Raw genomic sequence first — 18636 nt, forward strand, 5'->3', positions numbered from 1 at the left:
AGAGAAAATTAAACCTTAGACGTTTTTGTTTCTAGAACTGACTTGTGACCAACTTTGAAATTCTTATGAAACGTCATAGGTTTCTTTACCTGAATATAAAACTGAAGATTCCTTATCAAAAACGCCATGTGCTCTCTAACACGCCACATGGGTCTTATTCCTTGTCGTCTTTGTTGAGATGTTGATCCGTTTGTACCATCTTTTCGATGTTGAGCAGATTCTATATGATCTTGATGCATTACAGAAGCCCATGATTTCTCTAATTCCATCTGAGTTCTCTTTAGGCGTATCAAATATTGGAACACCTTCAGATACCTAAACACAAGTCTATAACACTCAGACAAAGCATCAAAATCGCCTAAATAGCTCATAGTAAAAATGATGCAAGAACTTTGAGAGTGAGAGAAGTTAGAAGAAAAAGATGATATAAGCAATGCCCAAGGATTATTACTTCGAAAGCACTTCTTGAGTGAAAAACAGCTGCATGGGCCAATCAACAGAATACTCCAGAGCAATAGCGTCCCAGCCATCCACAGAGGTGTCTGATGTAAGATTTGCCTTCCCGGCAAGAGATACTTTAGATCTCGCCAGCTGCTCAGCTTGAGAAGATCTGACTGTGACTCCAAACGAAGGCATCCTGGTGAGAGTAGCAGTTAAAACACCCAAATTGAGGAACAGTTGGGAAAAGTAATTATTAATGTGTGCTTCCCACTTAGCTCAAAGGCTGGAAATTAAATCCATCTAATATGAATTCGTAAAAAAGAGTTTGATGTGTTACTGACCGTAGGGATACCCTAGAAAAATACTTATCTTCCTCCGCAATGGTTTTTGTTGCAGCCTGTGTGTTCCCAAAAGAGAGAGGGTTACAAAAACAATTTGACCTGACTAGAGCTTTTTATCATAAGAATTTTTAAACTTGTATACACATACCAACTGGAATGGTACCATAAGATCAGACTCTCCAGTTGACTGGCGAGGTGGCAAACGCATCAACGGACGACTCTCCTCCAGAAAGCACTGAAATCAGAAATTCTATGAGATGTGAAATTACATGTCCACAGGTCTTTCACTGAGTAATGAAAGGAAACGAGGACATGAGCAAGTGGGAGCGATTTTAATCACCCTTATTTTTCATTTAAGAAACTCAACAGATACTTTATTTGGTTTACCTGAAAGAAATCTCCTTTTTCTAAGAGAAAATAGTCTTTAAGAGCTTTAAGATGACCATTGAGATCAGCACGCACAACGACAAGCTGTACCAAGGAAGGTAATGTGACCCAAACAAATAAAGTAAAAGATTAGAGAAATAAAAGTTGTCAAGTCAAAACCTGCCAAAGATGACTGGCTGCTATTGCTCGAACAGAATCAACAGTGCACTCGAATGATCTCTTGTGAAACTCAGATGATTCCTGCACGTAGACGTATAAATGTAAAGCGTACCACTAACGTGATCCTCGGAGAAAGGCATATACTATTTCTATGCATAAGCAAATAGATCACGTGTTGCGTGACCGAAATCAACTCAGTTATCAAGATTGTTACACTCTTTGTACCAACTATAATGTGCCGTGAGTAAGGCTCCCAACCAGTACCTTTAATTCTTTGAGCATTGCTTCGATCTTGTCTGCCTCAGACTGTGGTAGTAACTCACCCCCTGTAAGATCTGTATCTATTTCAGTTTCCCTTTCAGGGAAATCACTATGCATAAATCCTCGAATCCTCTGGGAGCCACGCATTGTTTGCTGAAAACTCTTGTCCTTCTGGAACTGGAAAGCAGGACTGGGATTTCGCAAAACCCTTATGGCTTTCCCTGCAAAAAGAACGGATTCACCAAGCCTCATAGAAATATAATCAGGTAACATATCCTGCAATATAACCACAGAAGCATCAAGAATATAGTAATGGTACCAAATCAAAATTGAAAGTGGCATGGAGAATACCAAAGAGATGTGGAATCCAGAGTGCCAATCAGTCAAAGATGTCTCATGAACAGAGGTACGAGCTAACTTTTCAGATATTTCTTCCTGAGATGAGCGATGATCTAAATCCCCATCTTCCTGCCTGCAAGCAAATCAGAAATGAGTTTTTCATTCTTGGGAGAAGAACAAACAGAAATCAAAGTCCAGCCGCAGACGACACCAAGCGATAATGCATCAGCGCAAGTATACAGCAGCTACCTAATCGGTACAATAGGAGAGTTCATGAGGAACACTGGTGACACCAAAAACGAGATGCCATTCAACAAATCTCAAAAGTAAAATGAGAAAACGACGTAGATTTAGAGTTACCTCTTGATGAAAAACTCTCCATGGGGATCCTGGAGGATCCCGTAGACCATCCAAGCCGCTAGTTGATTATACATGACCTGATGTCCATGCCAAAGAAGCCTACACATGGATATGGGAATAAGCATGATACAAAAACATTTGACAAGCGGTGAAGCTGGACTAAAAATGGTTACAATTTACTGTAGATTGAGCCAGTGAATACCTTTGGAGACAAGTCCTCAGTTCAGGCACACCACAATGACACCTTTTATTCAACACGTTGAGAAGCTGCCCTCCACGAATATCATCCCGCTCAATCTCAAGGATAACCTCGTACAGGGGAGGGAAAAGAACGAAGAACTAGGAAAAGAAACAACAAAGATAGATAAAAATAGCATTATATATCAACAATATACACATTCTCATATGGTATTCCTAAAACTCAATCATCAAGTGATCAATGTGTGGTATTGGGAATGAACCTTATTGAGGCCCTGCGTAACCGTAGCAAGAATAGGAGTAGTCTCGGCCAGTAGCTTCTGCTCAATTTGAAGAACCGCAGATCTATAGACGGAAAGAATCTCCCCAATTCCATTAGCAATGGCTCTACGGTACACGCTAGGCTTATTCTCTCTACTCTGCTTGGACAATTCATCAGCCCGTTCCAACGGATGCACAGTGGTAACAGACCTAATCCAGCTCAAATTGCGAGACTTCTTCGCAAACCGGTCGAGTTCTCGATAGTAGAACCCTAGCTTGATCAACCTCTCGATTAAGTCCCTGCAAGGAAGCGCACTCAGAATCACTCACTAGAAATCAAAATCAGCGCGCAATCACCAGATCAGCGCGAGCAGAGAGAGAGAATATACCTTTCGCTGGGTTCGAGGAAGGAGATGTCAGGAGCGAGTTGGAAGGTACATTCATCAGAGAGAGGTGAATGGGAGTTGAAAGCGAGGCCTAGGGTTTTCCGTTGCTCTCGCTCGTCGACGATGAGATCGCCGGTGATGCCTAAGAGAGCTAGAAGAAGCTCGTGCAACATTGCGTTTTGGGGAAATTGGCCGAAACTGCTTTAACTTTTTGGGGAGGGAAATTGAAAATCAAAATCAAAACGCCGGGTCACAGTCGCCGGACTTGTTGGTCGTTTATCGGTGTAGTTCAGTGGCAGATAATGTAATTTCATGCGAAAACAAAGGTCTTTTTGGTAAATACCGGTAGTCTCTTTGGTTTGGAGGTTTGGTCTTTTCAAATTTCCAATCAACACCAATTCAATCTGGTTAAACCGAACTAAAATCAATTTCTCTAATCGAGTAAATTATGAAATAAATTCGATCTGTAACATTTACTTGTTCATATTTTCACAATGGATGGTGAAAGGTAGATATTAAAAGCATTTGGATTTTTAGGTGTAGTGGTTCACAAACTGAGCTTTAAAATCAAGATATTTTGATTCGGCTTTTAAGATCTTTTTTTTTTAAAGCAAAAAAGAACAGTCGTCGAACATATTTGGAAAACACCTGCATGAGATGAGTTAAATAATAGAGAAAGCAAACATCAATATTGGTGAGACGTGGAAGAAGTGATGCTGGAGATGAATCTAAGAATTTAAGATATATCATATATGTTACATAAAAAATGTTAGGACTACCATAAAACCAAAAGAAAATTATTTGAAAATTTTGTAATGGCCCTTACTTCCCCCTACACTTGGTCAAGTACTCTTTTTTTTTTGGCTGCTCCACTTGGTCAAGTATGAAGCATTGGTTTGTGGCTTTGTGCCAAACAAAAATGTTGTTAAATTATTCGAAGAAAAGCTGTTTTTTCGATTGACCCTTCAAATAATTTGACCGTCCTTTATAAATTTGAACGTTTAATTAAACTCATAAAAAGTGAAGCATGACTAGGTCATTCTCCTGCCTCCTGGTTGTAAGTTTTTCGATGTTTTAATCTGACTTCTCTGATCGAGCAAGGGACTACTACTTCTCTTACATTCCACATCAAAATCCTTTCTATTTTTGTTTTCTTTTAAACAGACCCTGTCAATATCTAGTTATTTATTTATTTATTTCCCAAAGTCTAATCAACATTTGCAAAGTCAAAGTATTAGTTTATTACAACAACAACAAAATGATTATTATTATTTTTTTTTTTTTTTGAACAAACCAACAAAATGATTATTAATAACAAATTCCCTTAATAAATATGTATATATAGCCATATCTTCCAACATATATATATCTTCGGCGTACATACAGTTCAAGATCGTCCATAAATTAGTTATACAAAAAAATCCTCTTACACTTAATCTTCTCCATAGAGAATTTGAGAGAATTAATGTCTCAATCACTTTTCAATCTCAAAAGCTTCTCTCGATCTATCAACAACACAATTATAATGTAAGTCTTATATTGTTTTTCTTCATCTAATTTTATTAAGGAAGGTTGTGGAAATGACAACTATATACTACAATAGTTACACCAATGATCCAAATAATGGTAAAGGATAGAGGCATAGAGCCAACATGGCCATAACAGTTAGTCGGTAATAGGCAAAAGACTCTTACTTACAAGCAAATTGTGTAGCCATATCTAAGGTGTCCTACCGCCACATATGATTGTAGATGAGAGTCTTTAATCACACTTTGTCAAGGGTCTTTCATACTTCAATGTCCAACTCCAATCCTTAAAATTCTTCCAAAAGGGCCCAAAATTTTGTAGCTTGGTCGTCTATCCATTTGTAAAAATTAACATCTGGTTAAATAAAATGTGTTAATTTTTTTTTTAATATAAAGAATATATAGTTTAAGTTTAAACTAAATGACAGTTTTTCCTTTTTGGATTAGTTATCGTAGTGGAAGATACACTGTGACCACAAAAGCCTCTCAAAGGAGATATACTATTGGAAGTAGCCGGGAGAAGCCATCGTGGACATCAGACCCTGATACCGGATACTTTAGACCTGAGACGACCAGTGCAAAAGAGTTTAATCCATGCATTGCAAAAACCTCTCAAGTTCAAGGTAAAATGATGAGAGGAGAAGAGCTATGGTGGATGCCTGACCCTCACAGCGGATACTATAGACCCGATAATTTTGCCAAAGAGCTTGACTCAGCTGAGCTACGGTCTTTGCACTTCAATAAGAATCACAAGACGTTGTGAGCCACATGATCTCTAACATGCATGTGTGGTAAAAAAAATTTATAACAATTCTGGTACATCGTTTTGAAGTGTGAACAACTAATAAATAAATTAAGTATTTGCAAATTATTGTTTGCCTCAATACTTATTTTCCAATGCGAGACGATCATTTGTTTAGTCGTATTGGCTTTTTTATCTGGCAACATGTTGTGTTCAAGATTGCTTAAAACAAGTTGTCACGTATTACTTTTAATTAGTTATATATAATATCCATACCAAATTTCTGTTATATATGCCAAATGGAAGAGATCTCCATGCCAAACTTCCATTTTCAGAATCTAATTTGGAAAAATATGATCTAAAGTAATCGTAGTTGGATGTTAATTGAACTTGGTAACAAATTTAAACTAGATATAATATAGATAAATATATGAAATGGAATTATAAATCAACAAAGCCGTCTTAGCTCAGTGGTAGAGCGCGTGGCTTTTAACCACGTGGCCGTGGGTTCGATCCCCACAGACGGCGATTCTTTTTTTTATTTAACCAATATTTAGCTTGGTCTTGCACTGTTTTTTACAACCAGAAGAACAAATTTTTCTTAAGAAGTCTCTTCCAAAATATTGAAGCACGGTTACTTGAAAATTTACCAGAGAACTCAAACATATAATAATTCAAGAAAACACTGTACTTATTTATTCAACAAGGAGGCTCCTATAAAAATTTACACAATAAAGCAAGAAAAAATGAGAAGGAGAAGAAGAGAATTACAGAGTGTACAGGAGTGTGTTTGTATATATTCTAAAAATCAGTAAATAAAAATCAACGGCAAAGCTGAACACATAAGCTATTAATCCGTGAGTCCGGGGGATTTGCCAAAATGTAAGATGCTGATTTCCCATTTCTCAAACAAGTCATGCTGAATTGGTTACCTAATTGAGTCGTCTGCAGCAAAACAAAAATCAGAAGAAGAGATATGTGATTAGGAGACGTTGAAAAAGGATTTCATCCGAGGGTGTAGAAACTGAGATACGAAAGAAACCAAAAAGGCACTAAAGGATTTATACCGTGCAAGAGGCTGGTTCTCGGTTACAGCTCCATTTAGAAGTTGGAACACATGAAAGGTAATGACACCATGAACAATGTTCGTTTCCATCGACATTGTTGAAGAGAGAGATCAATCCAGCAATGAACCTGTGACAAGAAAAAAAGCTTGGTTTAGTGAATTCTTTTCACAAATGTGTCAATCAAAAAGACAAGATCATCACTGATACAATCTGCAGTCCTTTATGAACTAGGAGTATATGAAAAACAAACAAACTGATTTATAGCTATTAACGTGGAGGATGAATAACAGAGAAATGTAACACTTACCCAGCAACCAAGAGGAGAAGAGAGATGGTCCAAAATATGCCCTGATACATCTTGTACCTGTGGGGTTTAGCTCCAGGAGCGTCTCTTTGGTTGATCCATCCATAATGGGGACGGATTAAGAGCACAAATCCAAGTAGAAAACCAGTAGCAAACCCTCCAATATGAGCAAAGTTATCAACTCCAGGGAGCACACCAAGTCCCAAGTTCACCGCCACAATTAGTACAAGAGTTATAATCGTCACAACCTAGACAAAAGCATTGGCAAAAACAACATAAATACTAAAGTTCCAATCTTGAAAATCATAAAATAAGAAAAGGCTTCTGAAGGTATCATTTACCTTGTTAGAATAGATTGTCCAGTTGATAAAGATCTCAGAGAGCATTCCTCCAAGTAAACCAAACACAGCACCAGATGCTCCAACAGAGATGTTTGAGCGCAGGAAAAGAGCTGACAATATACTTCCTCCAAACCCTGAAATCAAATAAAGCAATCCAATCCGAACTGCAAACAAAAATAGAAACAAAGGTTATATATACACACACTTCATAAAAGATGGTCTTCACAAGAACAAAGCAATCAAGAGAGGCAGAGAGAGCAGTTACTTACTAAAACCGAATTCACGTTCCATACGTATACCAATGAATAAAAGAGTCAACATGTTAACGAGTAAGTGAACAACTCCTCCATGTAACCAGTTGCAAGATAGTAGACGCCATCCTTCATCTTGTTTAACCACTTTCTTTACATCTAAGCCACCCATTGTTTGTAACCTGTTCCCAAGTCAAAAGCAACCAAAATCAAAATCTCAACATCAGGACGAAGCCAAGGAAGTGGATGATAGAAACACAAACACTGTCTCATTTCTAACTCCTATTCCACAATTCCATATCTTCTAAAGGCAATTAGCTACTTCTTCCAAGCTACAGTTCAGCTAAAATACTTCAGAAATATGAATCAAAATCGTAAAAATTTGGACTCTCTACTCAAATTCATAAGAAAGTTCAGATCTTTCATAGTTTTCCTGCTTCACCTGAACTCAGTAAAGGTCAAACCTTTGTTTGAAACAAAGTAAAAAACCTAGAAATTTAGAAGCTTACATACGTTAAAGAGGAAGGACCGAGAAGAGGATTCTCTCTAGTGTTCTGAAACGAGAAGCGACCCAAGAAATCAGCAAAACAATCTCCAGATTTCTTGGGACAATTGTTGACATACATAGTGATCACGAACACGACAACGTTAGCGAAAACGAAACAGGGTATGAGCCAAGGAAACCAGCTCCTAAACTCCTTAACTCCTCTTCCTCGTTCTTCATAAGAACTTCGACTACGATTCATAGATCGATGTTGTTGCCCAGATAGAGAAGTAGATTCAACATCCATTGGGTGTTGTTGTGTGTTGTTGCTCTCTCTCTGTCGGGTTTTTCCCCAAATCGGAGCTGTTTCTGAATCTTTCTCACCCATTTAAGAAAGCAATTTTAAATAAAATTCGAGCTTTGTGATTGAACTTGAGATGTTTGTGTAGTAGAGAGGAATTAGGTTTTTGTGTGTTTGCTGTTTGTGAGGTTTTTTCTAAAATCGGGTTTGGACTTTGGCAGCTTGAGAGCAAGTTCCTATCTATGCATAAAGGAAGGTTTCATTGGGTTTGTGTCTGAAAACAAGAAAAAGGAAGAGTTTAGTCAACGGTATTCACCTAATTATGAATCATCACAGGGTTCCCTAATCCTACCAGTAAAAAACAATCTGCTTCCATAAGGAAAATAATTATTTGACTCAAACTCCAAATCCTATATGTTTTCGAGTTTGCTAACACAATGATTTAAAAGGATATTAACATCGGATGAAACGGATTACACCAAAACAAACCATGTAAGACCAAAAAAAAGGAAAGAAGCTAATAGTTACAATTTTCTGAACTTTTTCCAATTATATTATTGATGACCGGTTCAAAACCAAATGAACCGCAATGCATTTGAACTTTTTTTTTTGAAACACCCATATAATAAACTACATTTGTCTAATGGGTAACAAAATGGGACAAGATATATAATGTTATCGTAAATATTTTTAATTGTAATTGAATGCTTTTATGACTAATCATTTTAATAAAAATATGAAATTTAGTTATAGAAAAGATATATATATATATATATATTACCCTAAATAAAAATAGTTCTAAACAGAATATAAAAAAAAAAATATCTAGAATAATGCTCCAACCCGTTGTAATTGATTGGTCTAGTCTTGGTTAAATGAGTTTCAAATCTAAATGGGTTTAAATGGTATTAGAACAGATAGTTGAGGATAGAAGATATTAACACAGATAGGTGATAAGAGAAGATAAACCTGATGGGTTAGTGGCACTTGTTAAGACTTTGTTGGCTTCGTTGATCATGTTACCATACTAGCGCTATTTTTCCTTAAAGCTGTTTACGGTAGTTTGAAACCTTTTTTAGACTTATCCATCAACTGATATTTACCCTGTCCAAAGATCTTGAGGAACCACTGAAACATCTGCAACAGATTTAAAAATAATTTCTGTTAACCCTCACACACAATTAGACAAGGGTGAGACAGCCTCAAAATGATGATGGGTGCAAATGTGGTTCAAAACAAATTGAACCGCAATGCATTTGGACTTCTTTTATTTTGGAACACCCATATAAATTACATTTGTCTAATGGGTAAAAAACTTGGAACAAGCAGACCGGGACCAATTCAGCGTGGTCCATTAAATTATGTTATCGTAAAAGAATTGATAACCAATAATTTTAATAAAAATATGAAATTTAGTAATAGAAAAAATATATCTAATACCCTAAATACAAGTAGTTCTAAACAGAATAGAAAAAAAATCGAAAATAATATATAGTCTTTTGCTTAGTGTATTCATCTTCGAAACCACGAGTGATTAGTGGTTCAACCGCTCCAACCCGTTGTAATTGACTGGTCTACTTGTTCCATTGGTACGTTATCGATGATATATGGACATATCTTTCATTTTATTTGATGGAAAATTTTATTTAATTTTCGAAAGTCACAAACTTTTTCTCTCTATCTATTGTTTTATCTACCTATATACAATTTGGAATCCGGCTTGGTTATTAAAAAGAATCCCAGCCCATAATTATCAATCGTCTGATTTGATGATTTCCTGTTCTTTCATTATCAACTATTATAATGGGCGTCAAAGTTACAAAGTTAGAAAATTGGTGGTTCTTTAATACTGTATCAATCAAGTTAATATAAATAATTTATGAAAGTGCTTAAGTTGAAGCTTTCTGAAGAATGATTAATTTAAGGATTCTATATCTCTATGGTTGACTTCCTTGCTTGCATTCGAAATCGTTGACCATTGCCGGTAACAACTAACAAGACTGGTTCTTCTCAATCTTTTCGACTTTGTAGTAGGAGTAACAAAATATATATGAGGAAGTTGCTCACATTTAAAACAAAGGGAGGAGAGACACAAACAAAAAAAAACCTAAAACCAATGTTGTTCAACGATTGATGATTATTAATAAAACAATAATTTATCTTCTCAATATGTAAACTGTATTTGTCCAAACATGATCTATATAATTTTTAACTCTTTATCATTTCGTGTGAATTGGTGCAGATAATTTTATACTTTTCAAAGATTAATTCCAAAGAACTAACTTGCATGTTGTGGATTGAAACAAATACTAGTGAATGAAGAGATCTATCCAACAAAAATGGAAACCACAGAGTTTTCCTCTACAACAAGAAAATATTAGTGAATGAGAAGAGATTTATCCAATTAAAATGGAGAGTCATCCACGTGTCAAAACTAAGATTGATGTTAAGAAGTAATGGGAAGAACGGAAGAACTGGTCCAAAGTGTTCGGGGGAGGGTTTTAGGGCTAAAGCTAAAAAAAACCGTTGGTTAGTTTTTAACCCCACAAAAAAATAAACATGTCTTAAGAGAAAACGTTTTTAATTTACTGATATTTTCAGACTATTCAGATGTTGACAGGTGTTGTTAAAATTGAGTTCGAAATTTTCTGAAACATTGAAGTTTTCATTTTGTAGAGATTTTTTTGTGGTTTGATGGGGGTTTTTGTTCAGACACAACCCCAACTTTAAAGGCGGATGTTTTACGGCTCATAGCATTCTATATATTTTCTTTTCCCTCAAACAAATTCTAACATAAATCTCACTTTTCTGTCTCACACAAAATTTCGGTTTAGAGAAACGACAACACAATCATAAGGTTTGTGTACTTTTAAGGGAGATTTAATTTGTAACCAGTTTTTTGTGTTCAGTTTATCCTCATCAATTTTTTTTGTGTTCTAGGATTCGATGCCTACCAACTTCCTGTGGTTCCTAGGGCGTATAGATCACCCAGAGTGCGCATATTACATTCGAACAAGATTTCTTCGTGCAAGAGTTACATTACATACATTTGGCTCACTCGATCGCATATCTTTTTTTTTCTCCAGGGACGCAGGCTAAAACCTATGAGAAAACATAGATTCGAGTTTGAGGTTTTAACCCAAGTGGCCGGAGAACTCTCAGGCGAGTGCAAGAATGCTATCGGCTCGTTGGCCCACGAAACAAACGAGACAAAGGATGATGATGTCGTCGTCAATAACTTATTGGAGACAATGGAAGTTGAGGTTAAGCCTCAACCTGATCTGGAGAAACCTTCTAGTAAGGTGTTATTGTCTAAGGACTGGTTAGCTCTTGGTCCTTCCATGTCTAGCTCTCCAATCACAGAGGAAAAAAACTTCGATTCAAGTTCCAAGATCGGTAAGATCAAGTCACTCGCTAACTTTAACTTACTTGTATATAACGAAAGCTTTTTTACATTTAAAATTTAATATTTTGTGTTTGTTTGGATTTATATGTAGACGGTAAAAGAAAGATGTGTAACATGAAGGAGAGAGGTTCGTGTAGTAGCCAAGAATCGCAGGATATGTATCCTTTGAAGAAAAGAAAGTTGTTTTACCAAAATCATCGACCTGACACACATGAAGCTCCGTGTACCGGTATGCATATCTATATATTTGAGATCAGATCTATATAATATACAAAAACAATTGCTATTTATATAACATTCTCTCTTATCATCTTTCAGTTAAATTTGGTATTAAATCGTTGAAAATCTCGGAGCTATTGGTGGACATTCCCGAATCAGCCACGGTTGGATCACTGAAACTAGCGGTATTGGAGGCGGTAACACGGATTCTGAAAGATGGATTAAACATTGGAGTGCTTCTTCGAGGTAAAACCATCGATGATGACTCCAAAACGCTTCTTCAGATTGGGATCGCTCAGGATGATGACCACAACCTCATCAGTTCTTTGGGATTCATGCTAGAACCGCATAAATCAGAAACAACATCAGGAACAACGTTAACCACTGTTTACCCGGCAACACGACGACTTAGGTACACAATCAAAACCAAAAATTATGATTTTTGTGTAAAATTACTATTTACCAAAATTTATGTGATTAGTCATTTCGTATATTTATTAAACTGCGGTCATAAAATAGGGTTCGAGGACCCGTGGATAGCACCGAGGCAGTGGCAGCTAAACCTGCGCGCATGAAGCCGGCCTCGCAGCCAGAGATGGTTCAACGGAGAATCAGACGGCCATTCACTGTCTCAGAAGTAGAAGCTTTGGTTCAGGCCGTAGAGACGCTCGGCACCGGAAGGTAATTTCTTTTTTTTTTGGCTAATTAAATTTGAGGTAATTAATTTTTCATTTAAACTGTAATAATCTGATTTGTTAAATTATTGAGTTGTCTTCAATCTACATTGATTCTTATCAGGTGGCGCGACATTAAGTCTCATGCATTTGACCATGCAAATCATCGAACTTACGTTGACCTCAAGGTATCTTTTACTATATATCAAATCAGATATTTATTGTAAACAAATAAGCAGACTTAATAATATGGGTAACCTAAAACAGGATAAATGGAAAACGTTGGTTCACACGGCAAAGATATCCGCAAGGCAAAGGAGAGGCGAACCTGTGCCTCAAGACCTTCTTGATAGAGTTTTAGCTGCTCATGCTTTCTGGTCTGATCGGACCGGATGAAATTAATTAGATTTCGATTTAGAATTATTTAAGTTTAGGATATTTTGATTAAATAACACAGAAGATTGTCCTTTTCAGTACTTAAAGCATGTTAGATAATCTTTTTTTTTTTTGGTAAAAAAAAAGCATGTTAGATAATCTAGGATATATAATTAGTTACTCCTATTCCTGGTGGGAACATTTAGACCCCGGATCGGATGGTGTAGGTTCTTCTAAGTTACAGAAGATAATTTATCGCGTGTAATGTTGTTATTCAACACTTGGTAACATTTCTATTCAATTTTTTTGAGTTCTGTGTCTATTGAATTCATTTTATAAAAAAACTTCTGATTAGTGATTAATCTAGCTACTGATTTTGGCGTATACATTTTGATGATTGGTTTTAAACATTCGATATAGTCAATTGGCTCTCGTCAAGCTCATCTACTATTATAGCTCGTATCCATATTTTTGGGCCACACCTTACGCGATCCAATACATGCAAGACGTCGTCGGTTTAATCTCCACGTGGTCCCTCTCACTCTTTCACCTTAACCGATAAACTGACTAGTGCAACTTGGCCACGTGTTTTTGTCTATTCCATACTTTACGGGGCACACACAAAAATATCTCCTCTGTTCCTGTAATAAAAACTAAACATTCTCATTCCCCCCTCTCGATCTTACACGATTTTGCGTTTCGTTCCTGCTTTTCATTTTCTTTCAAGAAGCGTAAATGGCGAACAATGGACCTAACTGGGACGGATTGCTTAATTGGAGCCTCTCCCATTCCGATGGATCTTCCTCTTCTCGCCCCATAAGGTCCTTTGATCTGTATTATCATTTTTTCTTGATCGTATGTTACATTATCCCTTTGTCTTGTTTCAAGCTTGTTATTATCTTTGACCACCCCTTTCGTTTCTTACTAGTTTGCTAATAAATAGGTTATTTAATTATTGGAATATATATTCTTTATTCTGAGATGATGAAGTTTTTTTTTTCGAATTTTGATTTGAGAACTGTGTTATGGTTAGTGAGCAAGATCGACAATGGTTTATGGAAGCTATGCAAGCACATACGATCGATTCAGTTTCTCGTATGAAAGTTATATCTCAAATCATGAAAACGCCTGACCAAGTCCTGGAGGCTCAAGGCGTTACGCCTGATGATCTTGAAGGTTCTTTATAGTTCGTTCCAGTGACGATTCTATTCGTTTAATATGTAAAAGGACTGGTCTTATTGATGATTTTATTTGGACAGGAATGTTGGATGAGCTTCAGGAACACGTTGAGTCGATCGATTTGGCCAATGGTTAAAACTCACATAACTTGTTTTTTGGTTTTTAATATGTTTTGTGAATGTTAATTTTTGTTTACAGATATTTTGGATCATTAATATTTCAGATCTTCACTCCATTGGAGGTTTGGTACCTCTCCTTAGCTATCTCAAGAACTCTAATGCGAAGATTCGAGCAAAGTCGGCCGATGTATTGACCACTGTTGTCCAAAACAATCCAAGAAGCCAGCAACTTGTTATGGAAGCAAATGGGTTAGAGCCATTATTAACAAACTTTGTTGCTGACCCCGACATAAGAGTTCGAACCAAGGCACTCGGTGCTATATCTTGTAAGAGTTACTTTTTCTAGAAAAGTTTGCTTTGAGAACTCCAAATGTTTGACAAGTGTTTTCTTGCTTTCTATCTACATTGCAGCTCTTATCCGTAACAACCAACCCGGAATCACAGCTTTCCGCCTGGCAAATGGTTACGCTGGCTTGCGTGACGCTTTGGTTTCTGATACCGTTAGATTCCAAAGGTTAAAAACGTCTCATGCATATGCATTAGCATTAGATAGATGACTGTTTGATCATGGTTTTGGTTCTGTTTTAGTAACCAATATATTCTTTCCGTTTCAGAAAAGCCTTGAACTTGATCCACTATCTTCTCCAAGAAAGCAACTCAGACTGTAAAATCGTTAGAGATCTTGGATTCCCTCGCATAATGATCCACCTAGCATCCAACCAAGACTTAGAAGTCCGGGAATTCGCCCTTCGTGGTCTCCTAGAGCTCGCTCGTGAAGAATCTGAGAGAAACCTTGACAGAGCGGATGTGAATCTAAGACAGATTCTTGAGGAGAGAACAAGAAGAATAATTTTGATGTCGGATGAAGATCTTTGTGCAGCTAGAGAAGAAAGACAGCTAGTGGATAGTCTTTGGACTGTGTGTTATGATGAACCGTCCCATCTACGAGAGAGAGGCCTGGTTTACCTCCCGTCTGATGATGAGCTGGCTCCTGATGTGGTTAGGGACCGCTTTGAACCTCCTCTTAGGGCTTGGAGTGCAAGACGAGATGATGAAACGAGTGAACCACCGGTTCCAGTACTTCTGCTTGGTCCTGCACCGTGATCTCGTTGCTATGGCATATAGAAAGAACCAATCTATTGGATTTTGCATATATCAACAAAACAGCAATGGTTTAGAAATTTGAGCAACAAGCACATAGACAATCTAAGGTCTTACGTCTTGCCAATATTATACTGTTCCGTTATTGTGTCAAGTCATGAATCAGACTTGTGGGATTGTTCTTTGAAAGTGACTCAAATATCGCAATCATAATCTTAGTATTTTATAAAATTCTTACAACAAAAATTCAATTATATATCTCCATACAAAGGCAAAAATGTATGTACATGATCCGCATTAGTAAACCTTTTTAAAAAAGCTATATAACATTAAACGTTGCTAGAGTTGGAGCATCAATCATCACCTCCCACCAGAGAGTTGAGAGTCAGCGATGGAAGATCCGCCTGTAAACCCTTTAAACACTGAGGAAAAATCCGTCATCGCAATACCACTAAAACCGTCTCGGCCTCCCAAATTCATCATGCTCCCAGCCGACAAATCCAAGGGAGTTAAATCCGGCAAAGCCATGTCTCCTCTTAAATACTGCAACACTTGCCTCATACTCGGTCTAGCACGAGGATCTGAATGCGAACACAACAGTCCAAGTTTCAAAACCATTTCAACCTCTTCAAGATCATTACCAGACGACCCGAGTTTCGGATCTTTCGCTTCCATTATATTTCCTCTCAACCACAAACTGAAAACCCATTCCACAAGCAAGAACGTATCATCGTCGCTTTGGCTATGGAACTCAATGGGACGTCTACCTGAAACAACTTCTAGAAGAAACGCACCAAACGCATATACATCAGTCGCGGTCGTGGCACGTCCAGTCCTGGAATGTTCAGGTGCTAAGTAACCCAACGTTCCAACAACGTGAGTAGTCTGAGGATCTGATCCGTGATCATACAACCGAGCCAACCCGAAATCGCCGAGTCTACCGTTGAAATCAGCATCTAACAAAACATTGCTAGCTTTCACGTCACGGTGAATCACAACTTGTTCCCATTCCTCATGGAGGTAAAACAATCCTGATGCAACTCCTTTGATAATCTTAGATCTTTGTTTCCAATCTAACGTTACCTCAGGATTGTTGTAAAGATACTTGTCTAAGCTCCCATTAGGCATGTAATCATAAACCAGAAGAAGCTCTCCTCTCCGGCGACAGTACCCCAAAAGAGGAACTAAATTCCGGTGACTCATCCGACCAATACTCACAATCTCCGCCACAAACTCTTTCATACCTTGTTTTGAATCATGTGAGACTCTCTTCACAGCGACTTCAAGCTTCGTCGTAGGTAAAATCCCTCTGTAAACTCTCCCGAATCCACCGGATCCGAGAAGATCCTTCTCCTTAAACCCTTTCGTCGCGTGATACAGCTCCTTGAATCTGAATCTGTTCTTCCCAAACTCTGTCTCCCAATCATCAAGCTCTTCCTCGTACTTCTTCCTCCTCCTCACGATATAGAACGCGAGGAAGATGATTGAGAAGATCAGAGTTAGTGAAATCAAAGGCATACCGATTTTGTAAAACTCAGAGATTCGTTTCGGCTCGAATCGAGGAAGCTTCGGGAGTTTCGATAGCGAAAGCATCGGAGCGACACCGTTTAACGAGAAACTCCAACCGAGTACGAAATGCTCGGAGAGAACTGAGCCAGTCGCTGATGAGAAACCTACATACATCTCTTCAAGAAGAATCGAAGATAGATCTCTCACATACGAAACAAGAGGTCTCTTAGGTTTATGGGAATCGAAGGGAGCCATGGTGACATCGATTCGATGAGTAAGATGATCGTAATCGATCCAAACCTGGATCCGTTTGCGACTAATCAAACTCAGATTCCGAAACTCGTCGTGACCATCCCAGTACCCAGCCGTAGAGTAATTCGCCGATCGCAAACCGTTGATATCGATTCCGACGTGGTTATCGTTTGGATCTCCGAACTCGTTGCTCTGGATAGTATCGAACTCGACGGCGAAGATATGATTCGTGTCGTTGCCATTGTTGGAGATGTTGAATAGACCGATGTATTGACTAGGAAGTGCGGAAGGAAGACCTAGCGTCGGAGCTACGACGAAGGCGATTCCATGGCCGCTTAGCGTTGGGATCTGAGAGTGTATCGCGAAGACGAAGGTTGTGGAGAAGGACGACGAAACGTTGCCGTTTTGGGAATCTTTGAACCGGATCTTTTCGGTATAGAAGGCGTGACCGGTTTTTTGAACCGATGTGTTGGTTAGTTTCAAGAGACCGTTGGGAGTGACAGTGGCGAGACCTTGTAGTGAGATGCCTGTTAATGGAGGATGAAAGCCATTGTAGATGAAGTTTTGAGAAGAAGATCTCAGAATTTGACAGAGAAGGAAGAAGAAGAAGAAGAGCTTGAGCTTAATGAACATGGCTGCTTTTCCGGTTTAATCCGGTTTGGTTAGAAAAAGTTTTGAAGAGAACAAAATGAAGTTTATTTAAAGAGAGGGGGGGATAAGAGAAAAGTCGTGGTCGTGTATATTTCTTTGAGGGCACGGCTTTGTGTGTTTGTGATACTATTTGAATAATTATTATTAATGTCATAGTGGTTTGGTGAAGTATTGATCAAGGATTTGATTATGAAGCTTTTTGAATTTAAATACATTCTATGGCTAATTGTGTTTTTTTAATACTATGGCAAATTTGATTTAGACTGATGTATTAATCCAGTTTGTCTGCATGTTAGGACTACAATTATTATGTGTAGTGGTCAACGGTCAATGAGTGAGATGTTGAATTGATCACTTTTGTTTTGTTAAATTAAAATTTAGTGGAATTCAATCTTTGAGTCATATGGTTAAAACTAAATTCGTGTCTGTGGACTGTGATCTCGTGATTTTTTTAAGGATACTATTTTTTTTGTTTAGTTGCTTAGATAGTTAAGTTAATTAACTGGTTTTTTTTTTGTGTTTTTGGAGTCAAGTACTTAAGTTTACGGATTCAAACACTTTTTTATTTTTGGAAAACCTAACTAAAACAGTCAGTACCATAAAAAAAAAAAAAAACAAGCATCCCAAACAATGGTACAACTTAACATAAATCTAATGTAATATTCTATGAAATAATATGCTACAAAAATACTTGAAGTTGTATATAACTCGCCGTAAGAAAATGCTAATTGAAGTGGTATAAAACTAACCGATTAAATTTGTAGGAAAATGCTTTACAAAAATCGTTCTTACAATAATCCATTTTAACAATGAATTTTCATGCAAAAGGAATCATAGACTTTTATCATTTCTAGAAACACTCAAACACATACAAAGCTTTTGAATGATCGATGAGTAATGTGAATATTGAAAAATAAACAAAGAGAACGAAGTTCTAGAAACGTGTTTCACCGAAGTACTATAGGTACTTTTTCAGCTTTGTTTGGTTGTAATTCCAGATTT

At 37.4% G+C, this 18636-nt stretch overlaps 6 protein-coding genes and 1 non-coding gene across 8 annotated transcripts; 4 read left to right on the forward strand and 3 right to left on the reverse strand.

Annotated features, from left to right (window-relative positions):
* LOC104715640 (gamma-tubulin complex component 4-like) lies at window positions 9-3409 on the reverse strand. The gene is made up of 12 exons (XM_010433032.2): window positions 3137-3409; window positions 2750-3047; window positions 2491-2627; window positions 2289-2387; window positions 1941-2061; window positions 1593-1865; window positions 1329-1409; window positions 1170-1253; window positions 931-1017; window positions 783-838; window positions 452-637; window positions 9-315 (listed from the first exon to the last, which is right to left on the reverse strand). Exons 1-12 carry the CDS (start codon window positions 3304-3306, stop codon window positions 9-11), a joined length of 1899 nt encoding a protein of 632 aa, XP_010431334.1. The 5' UTR covers window positions 3307-3409.
* Window positions 4497-5593, forward strand: LOC104711951. Its single transcript, XM_010428734.1, has 2 exons — window positions 4497-4660; window positions 5107-5593. Exons 1-2 carry the CDS (start codon window positions 4599-4601, stop codon window positions 5420-5422), a joined length of 378 nt encoding a protein of 125 aa, XP_010427036.1. The 5' UTR covers window positions 4497-4598; the 3' UTR covers window positions 5423-5593.
* TRNAK-UUU lies at window positions 5858-5929 on the forward strand. Its single transcript has one exon. It is a non-coding gene; the product is annotated as a tRNA-Lys (tRNA).
* Window positions 6047-8464, reverse strand: LOC104711952 (RHOMBOID-like protein 4). Its single transcript, XM_010428735.2, has 6 exons — window positions 7878-8464; window positions 7383-7546; window positions 7114-7277; window positions 6776-7020; window positions 6469-6595; window positions 6047-6346 (listed from the first exon to the last, which is right to left on the reverse strand). The coding sequence occupies exons 1-6, from the start codon at window positions 8234-8236 to the stop codon at window positions 6224-6226; spliced, it is 1182 nt and encodes a 393-aa protein (XP_010427037.1). The 5' UTR covers window positions 8237-8464; the 3' UTR covers window positions 6047-6223.
* Window positions 10606-12844, forward strand: LOC104715641 (telomere repeat-binding protein 6-like). The gene is made up of 8 exons (XM_019230043.1): window positions 10606-10678; window positions 11090-11142; window positions 11236-11545; window positions 11647-11784; window positions 11874-12182; window positions 12287-12455; window positions 12573-12636; window positions 12716-12844. Exons 1-8 carry the CDS (start codon window positions 10606-10608, stop codon window positions 12842-12844), a joined length of 1245 nt encoding a protein of 414 aa, XP_019085588.1.
* Window positions 13467-15326, forward strand: LOC104711953 (hsp70-binding protein 1). 2 transcript variants are annotated; one of them, XM_010428736.2, is made up of 6 exons: window positions 13467-13644; window positions 13857-13999; window positions 14083-14133; window positions 14226-14447; window positions 14533-14635; window positions 14736-15326. In XM_010428736.2, the coding sequence occupies exons 1-6, from the start codon at window positions 13559-13561 to the stop codon at window positions 15223-15225; spliced, it is 1095 nt and encodes a 364-aa protein (XP_010427038.1). In that variant the 5' UTR covers window positions 13467-13558; the 3' UTR covers window positions 15226-15326. The 2 variants fall into 2 exon arrangements, with proteins under 2 accessions (XP_010427038.1, XP_010427039.1); XM_010428737.1 differs by having other exon boundaries at window positions 13586-13678.
* On the reverse strand, window positions 15424-17776 carry LOC104711956 (L-type lectin-domain containing receptor kinase IV.2-like). Its single transcript, XM_010428738.2, has one exon. The coding sequence runs from the start codon at window positions 17614-17616 to the stop codon at window positions 15583-15585; it is 2034 nt and encodes a 677-aa protein (XP_010427040.1). The 5' UTR covers window positions 17617-17776; the 3' UTR covers window positions 15424-15582.

This window comes from Camelina sativa, chromosome 9 (genome assembly GCF_000633955.1).
Source record: "Camelina sativa cultivar DH55 chromosome 9, Cs, whole genome shotgun sequence".
In the NCBI taxonomy this organism is placed as follows: domain Eukaryota; kingdom Viridiplantae; phylum Streptophyta; class Magnoliopsida; order Brassicales; family Brassicaceae; genus Camelina; species Camelina sativa.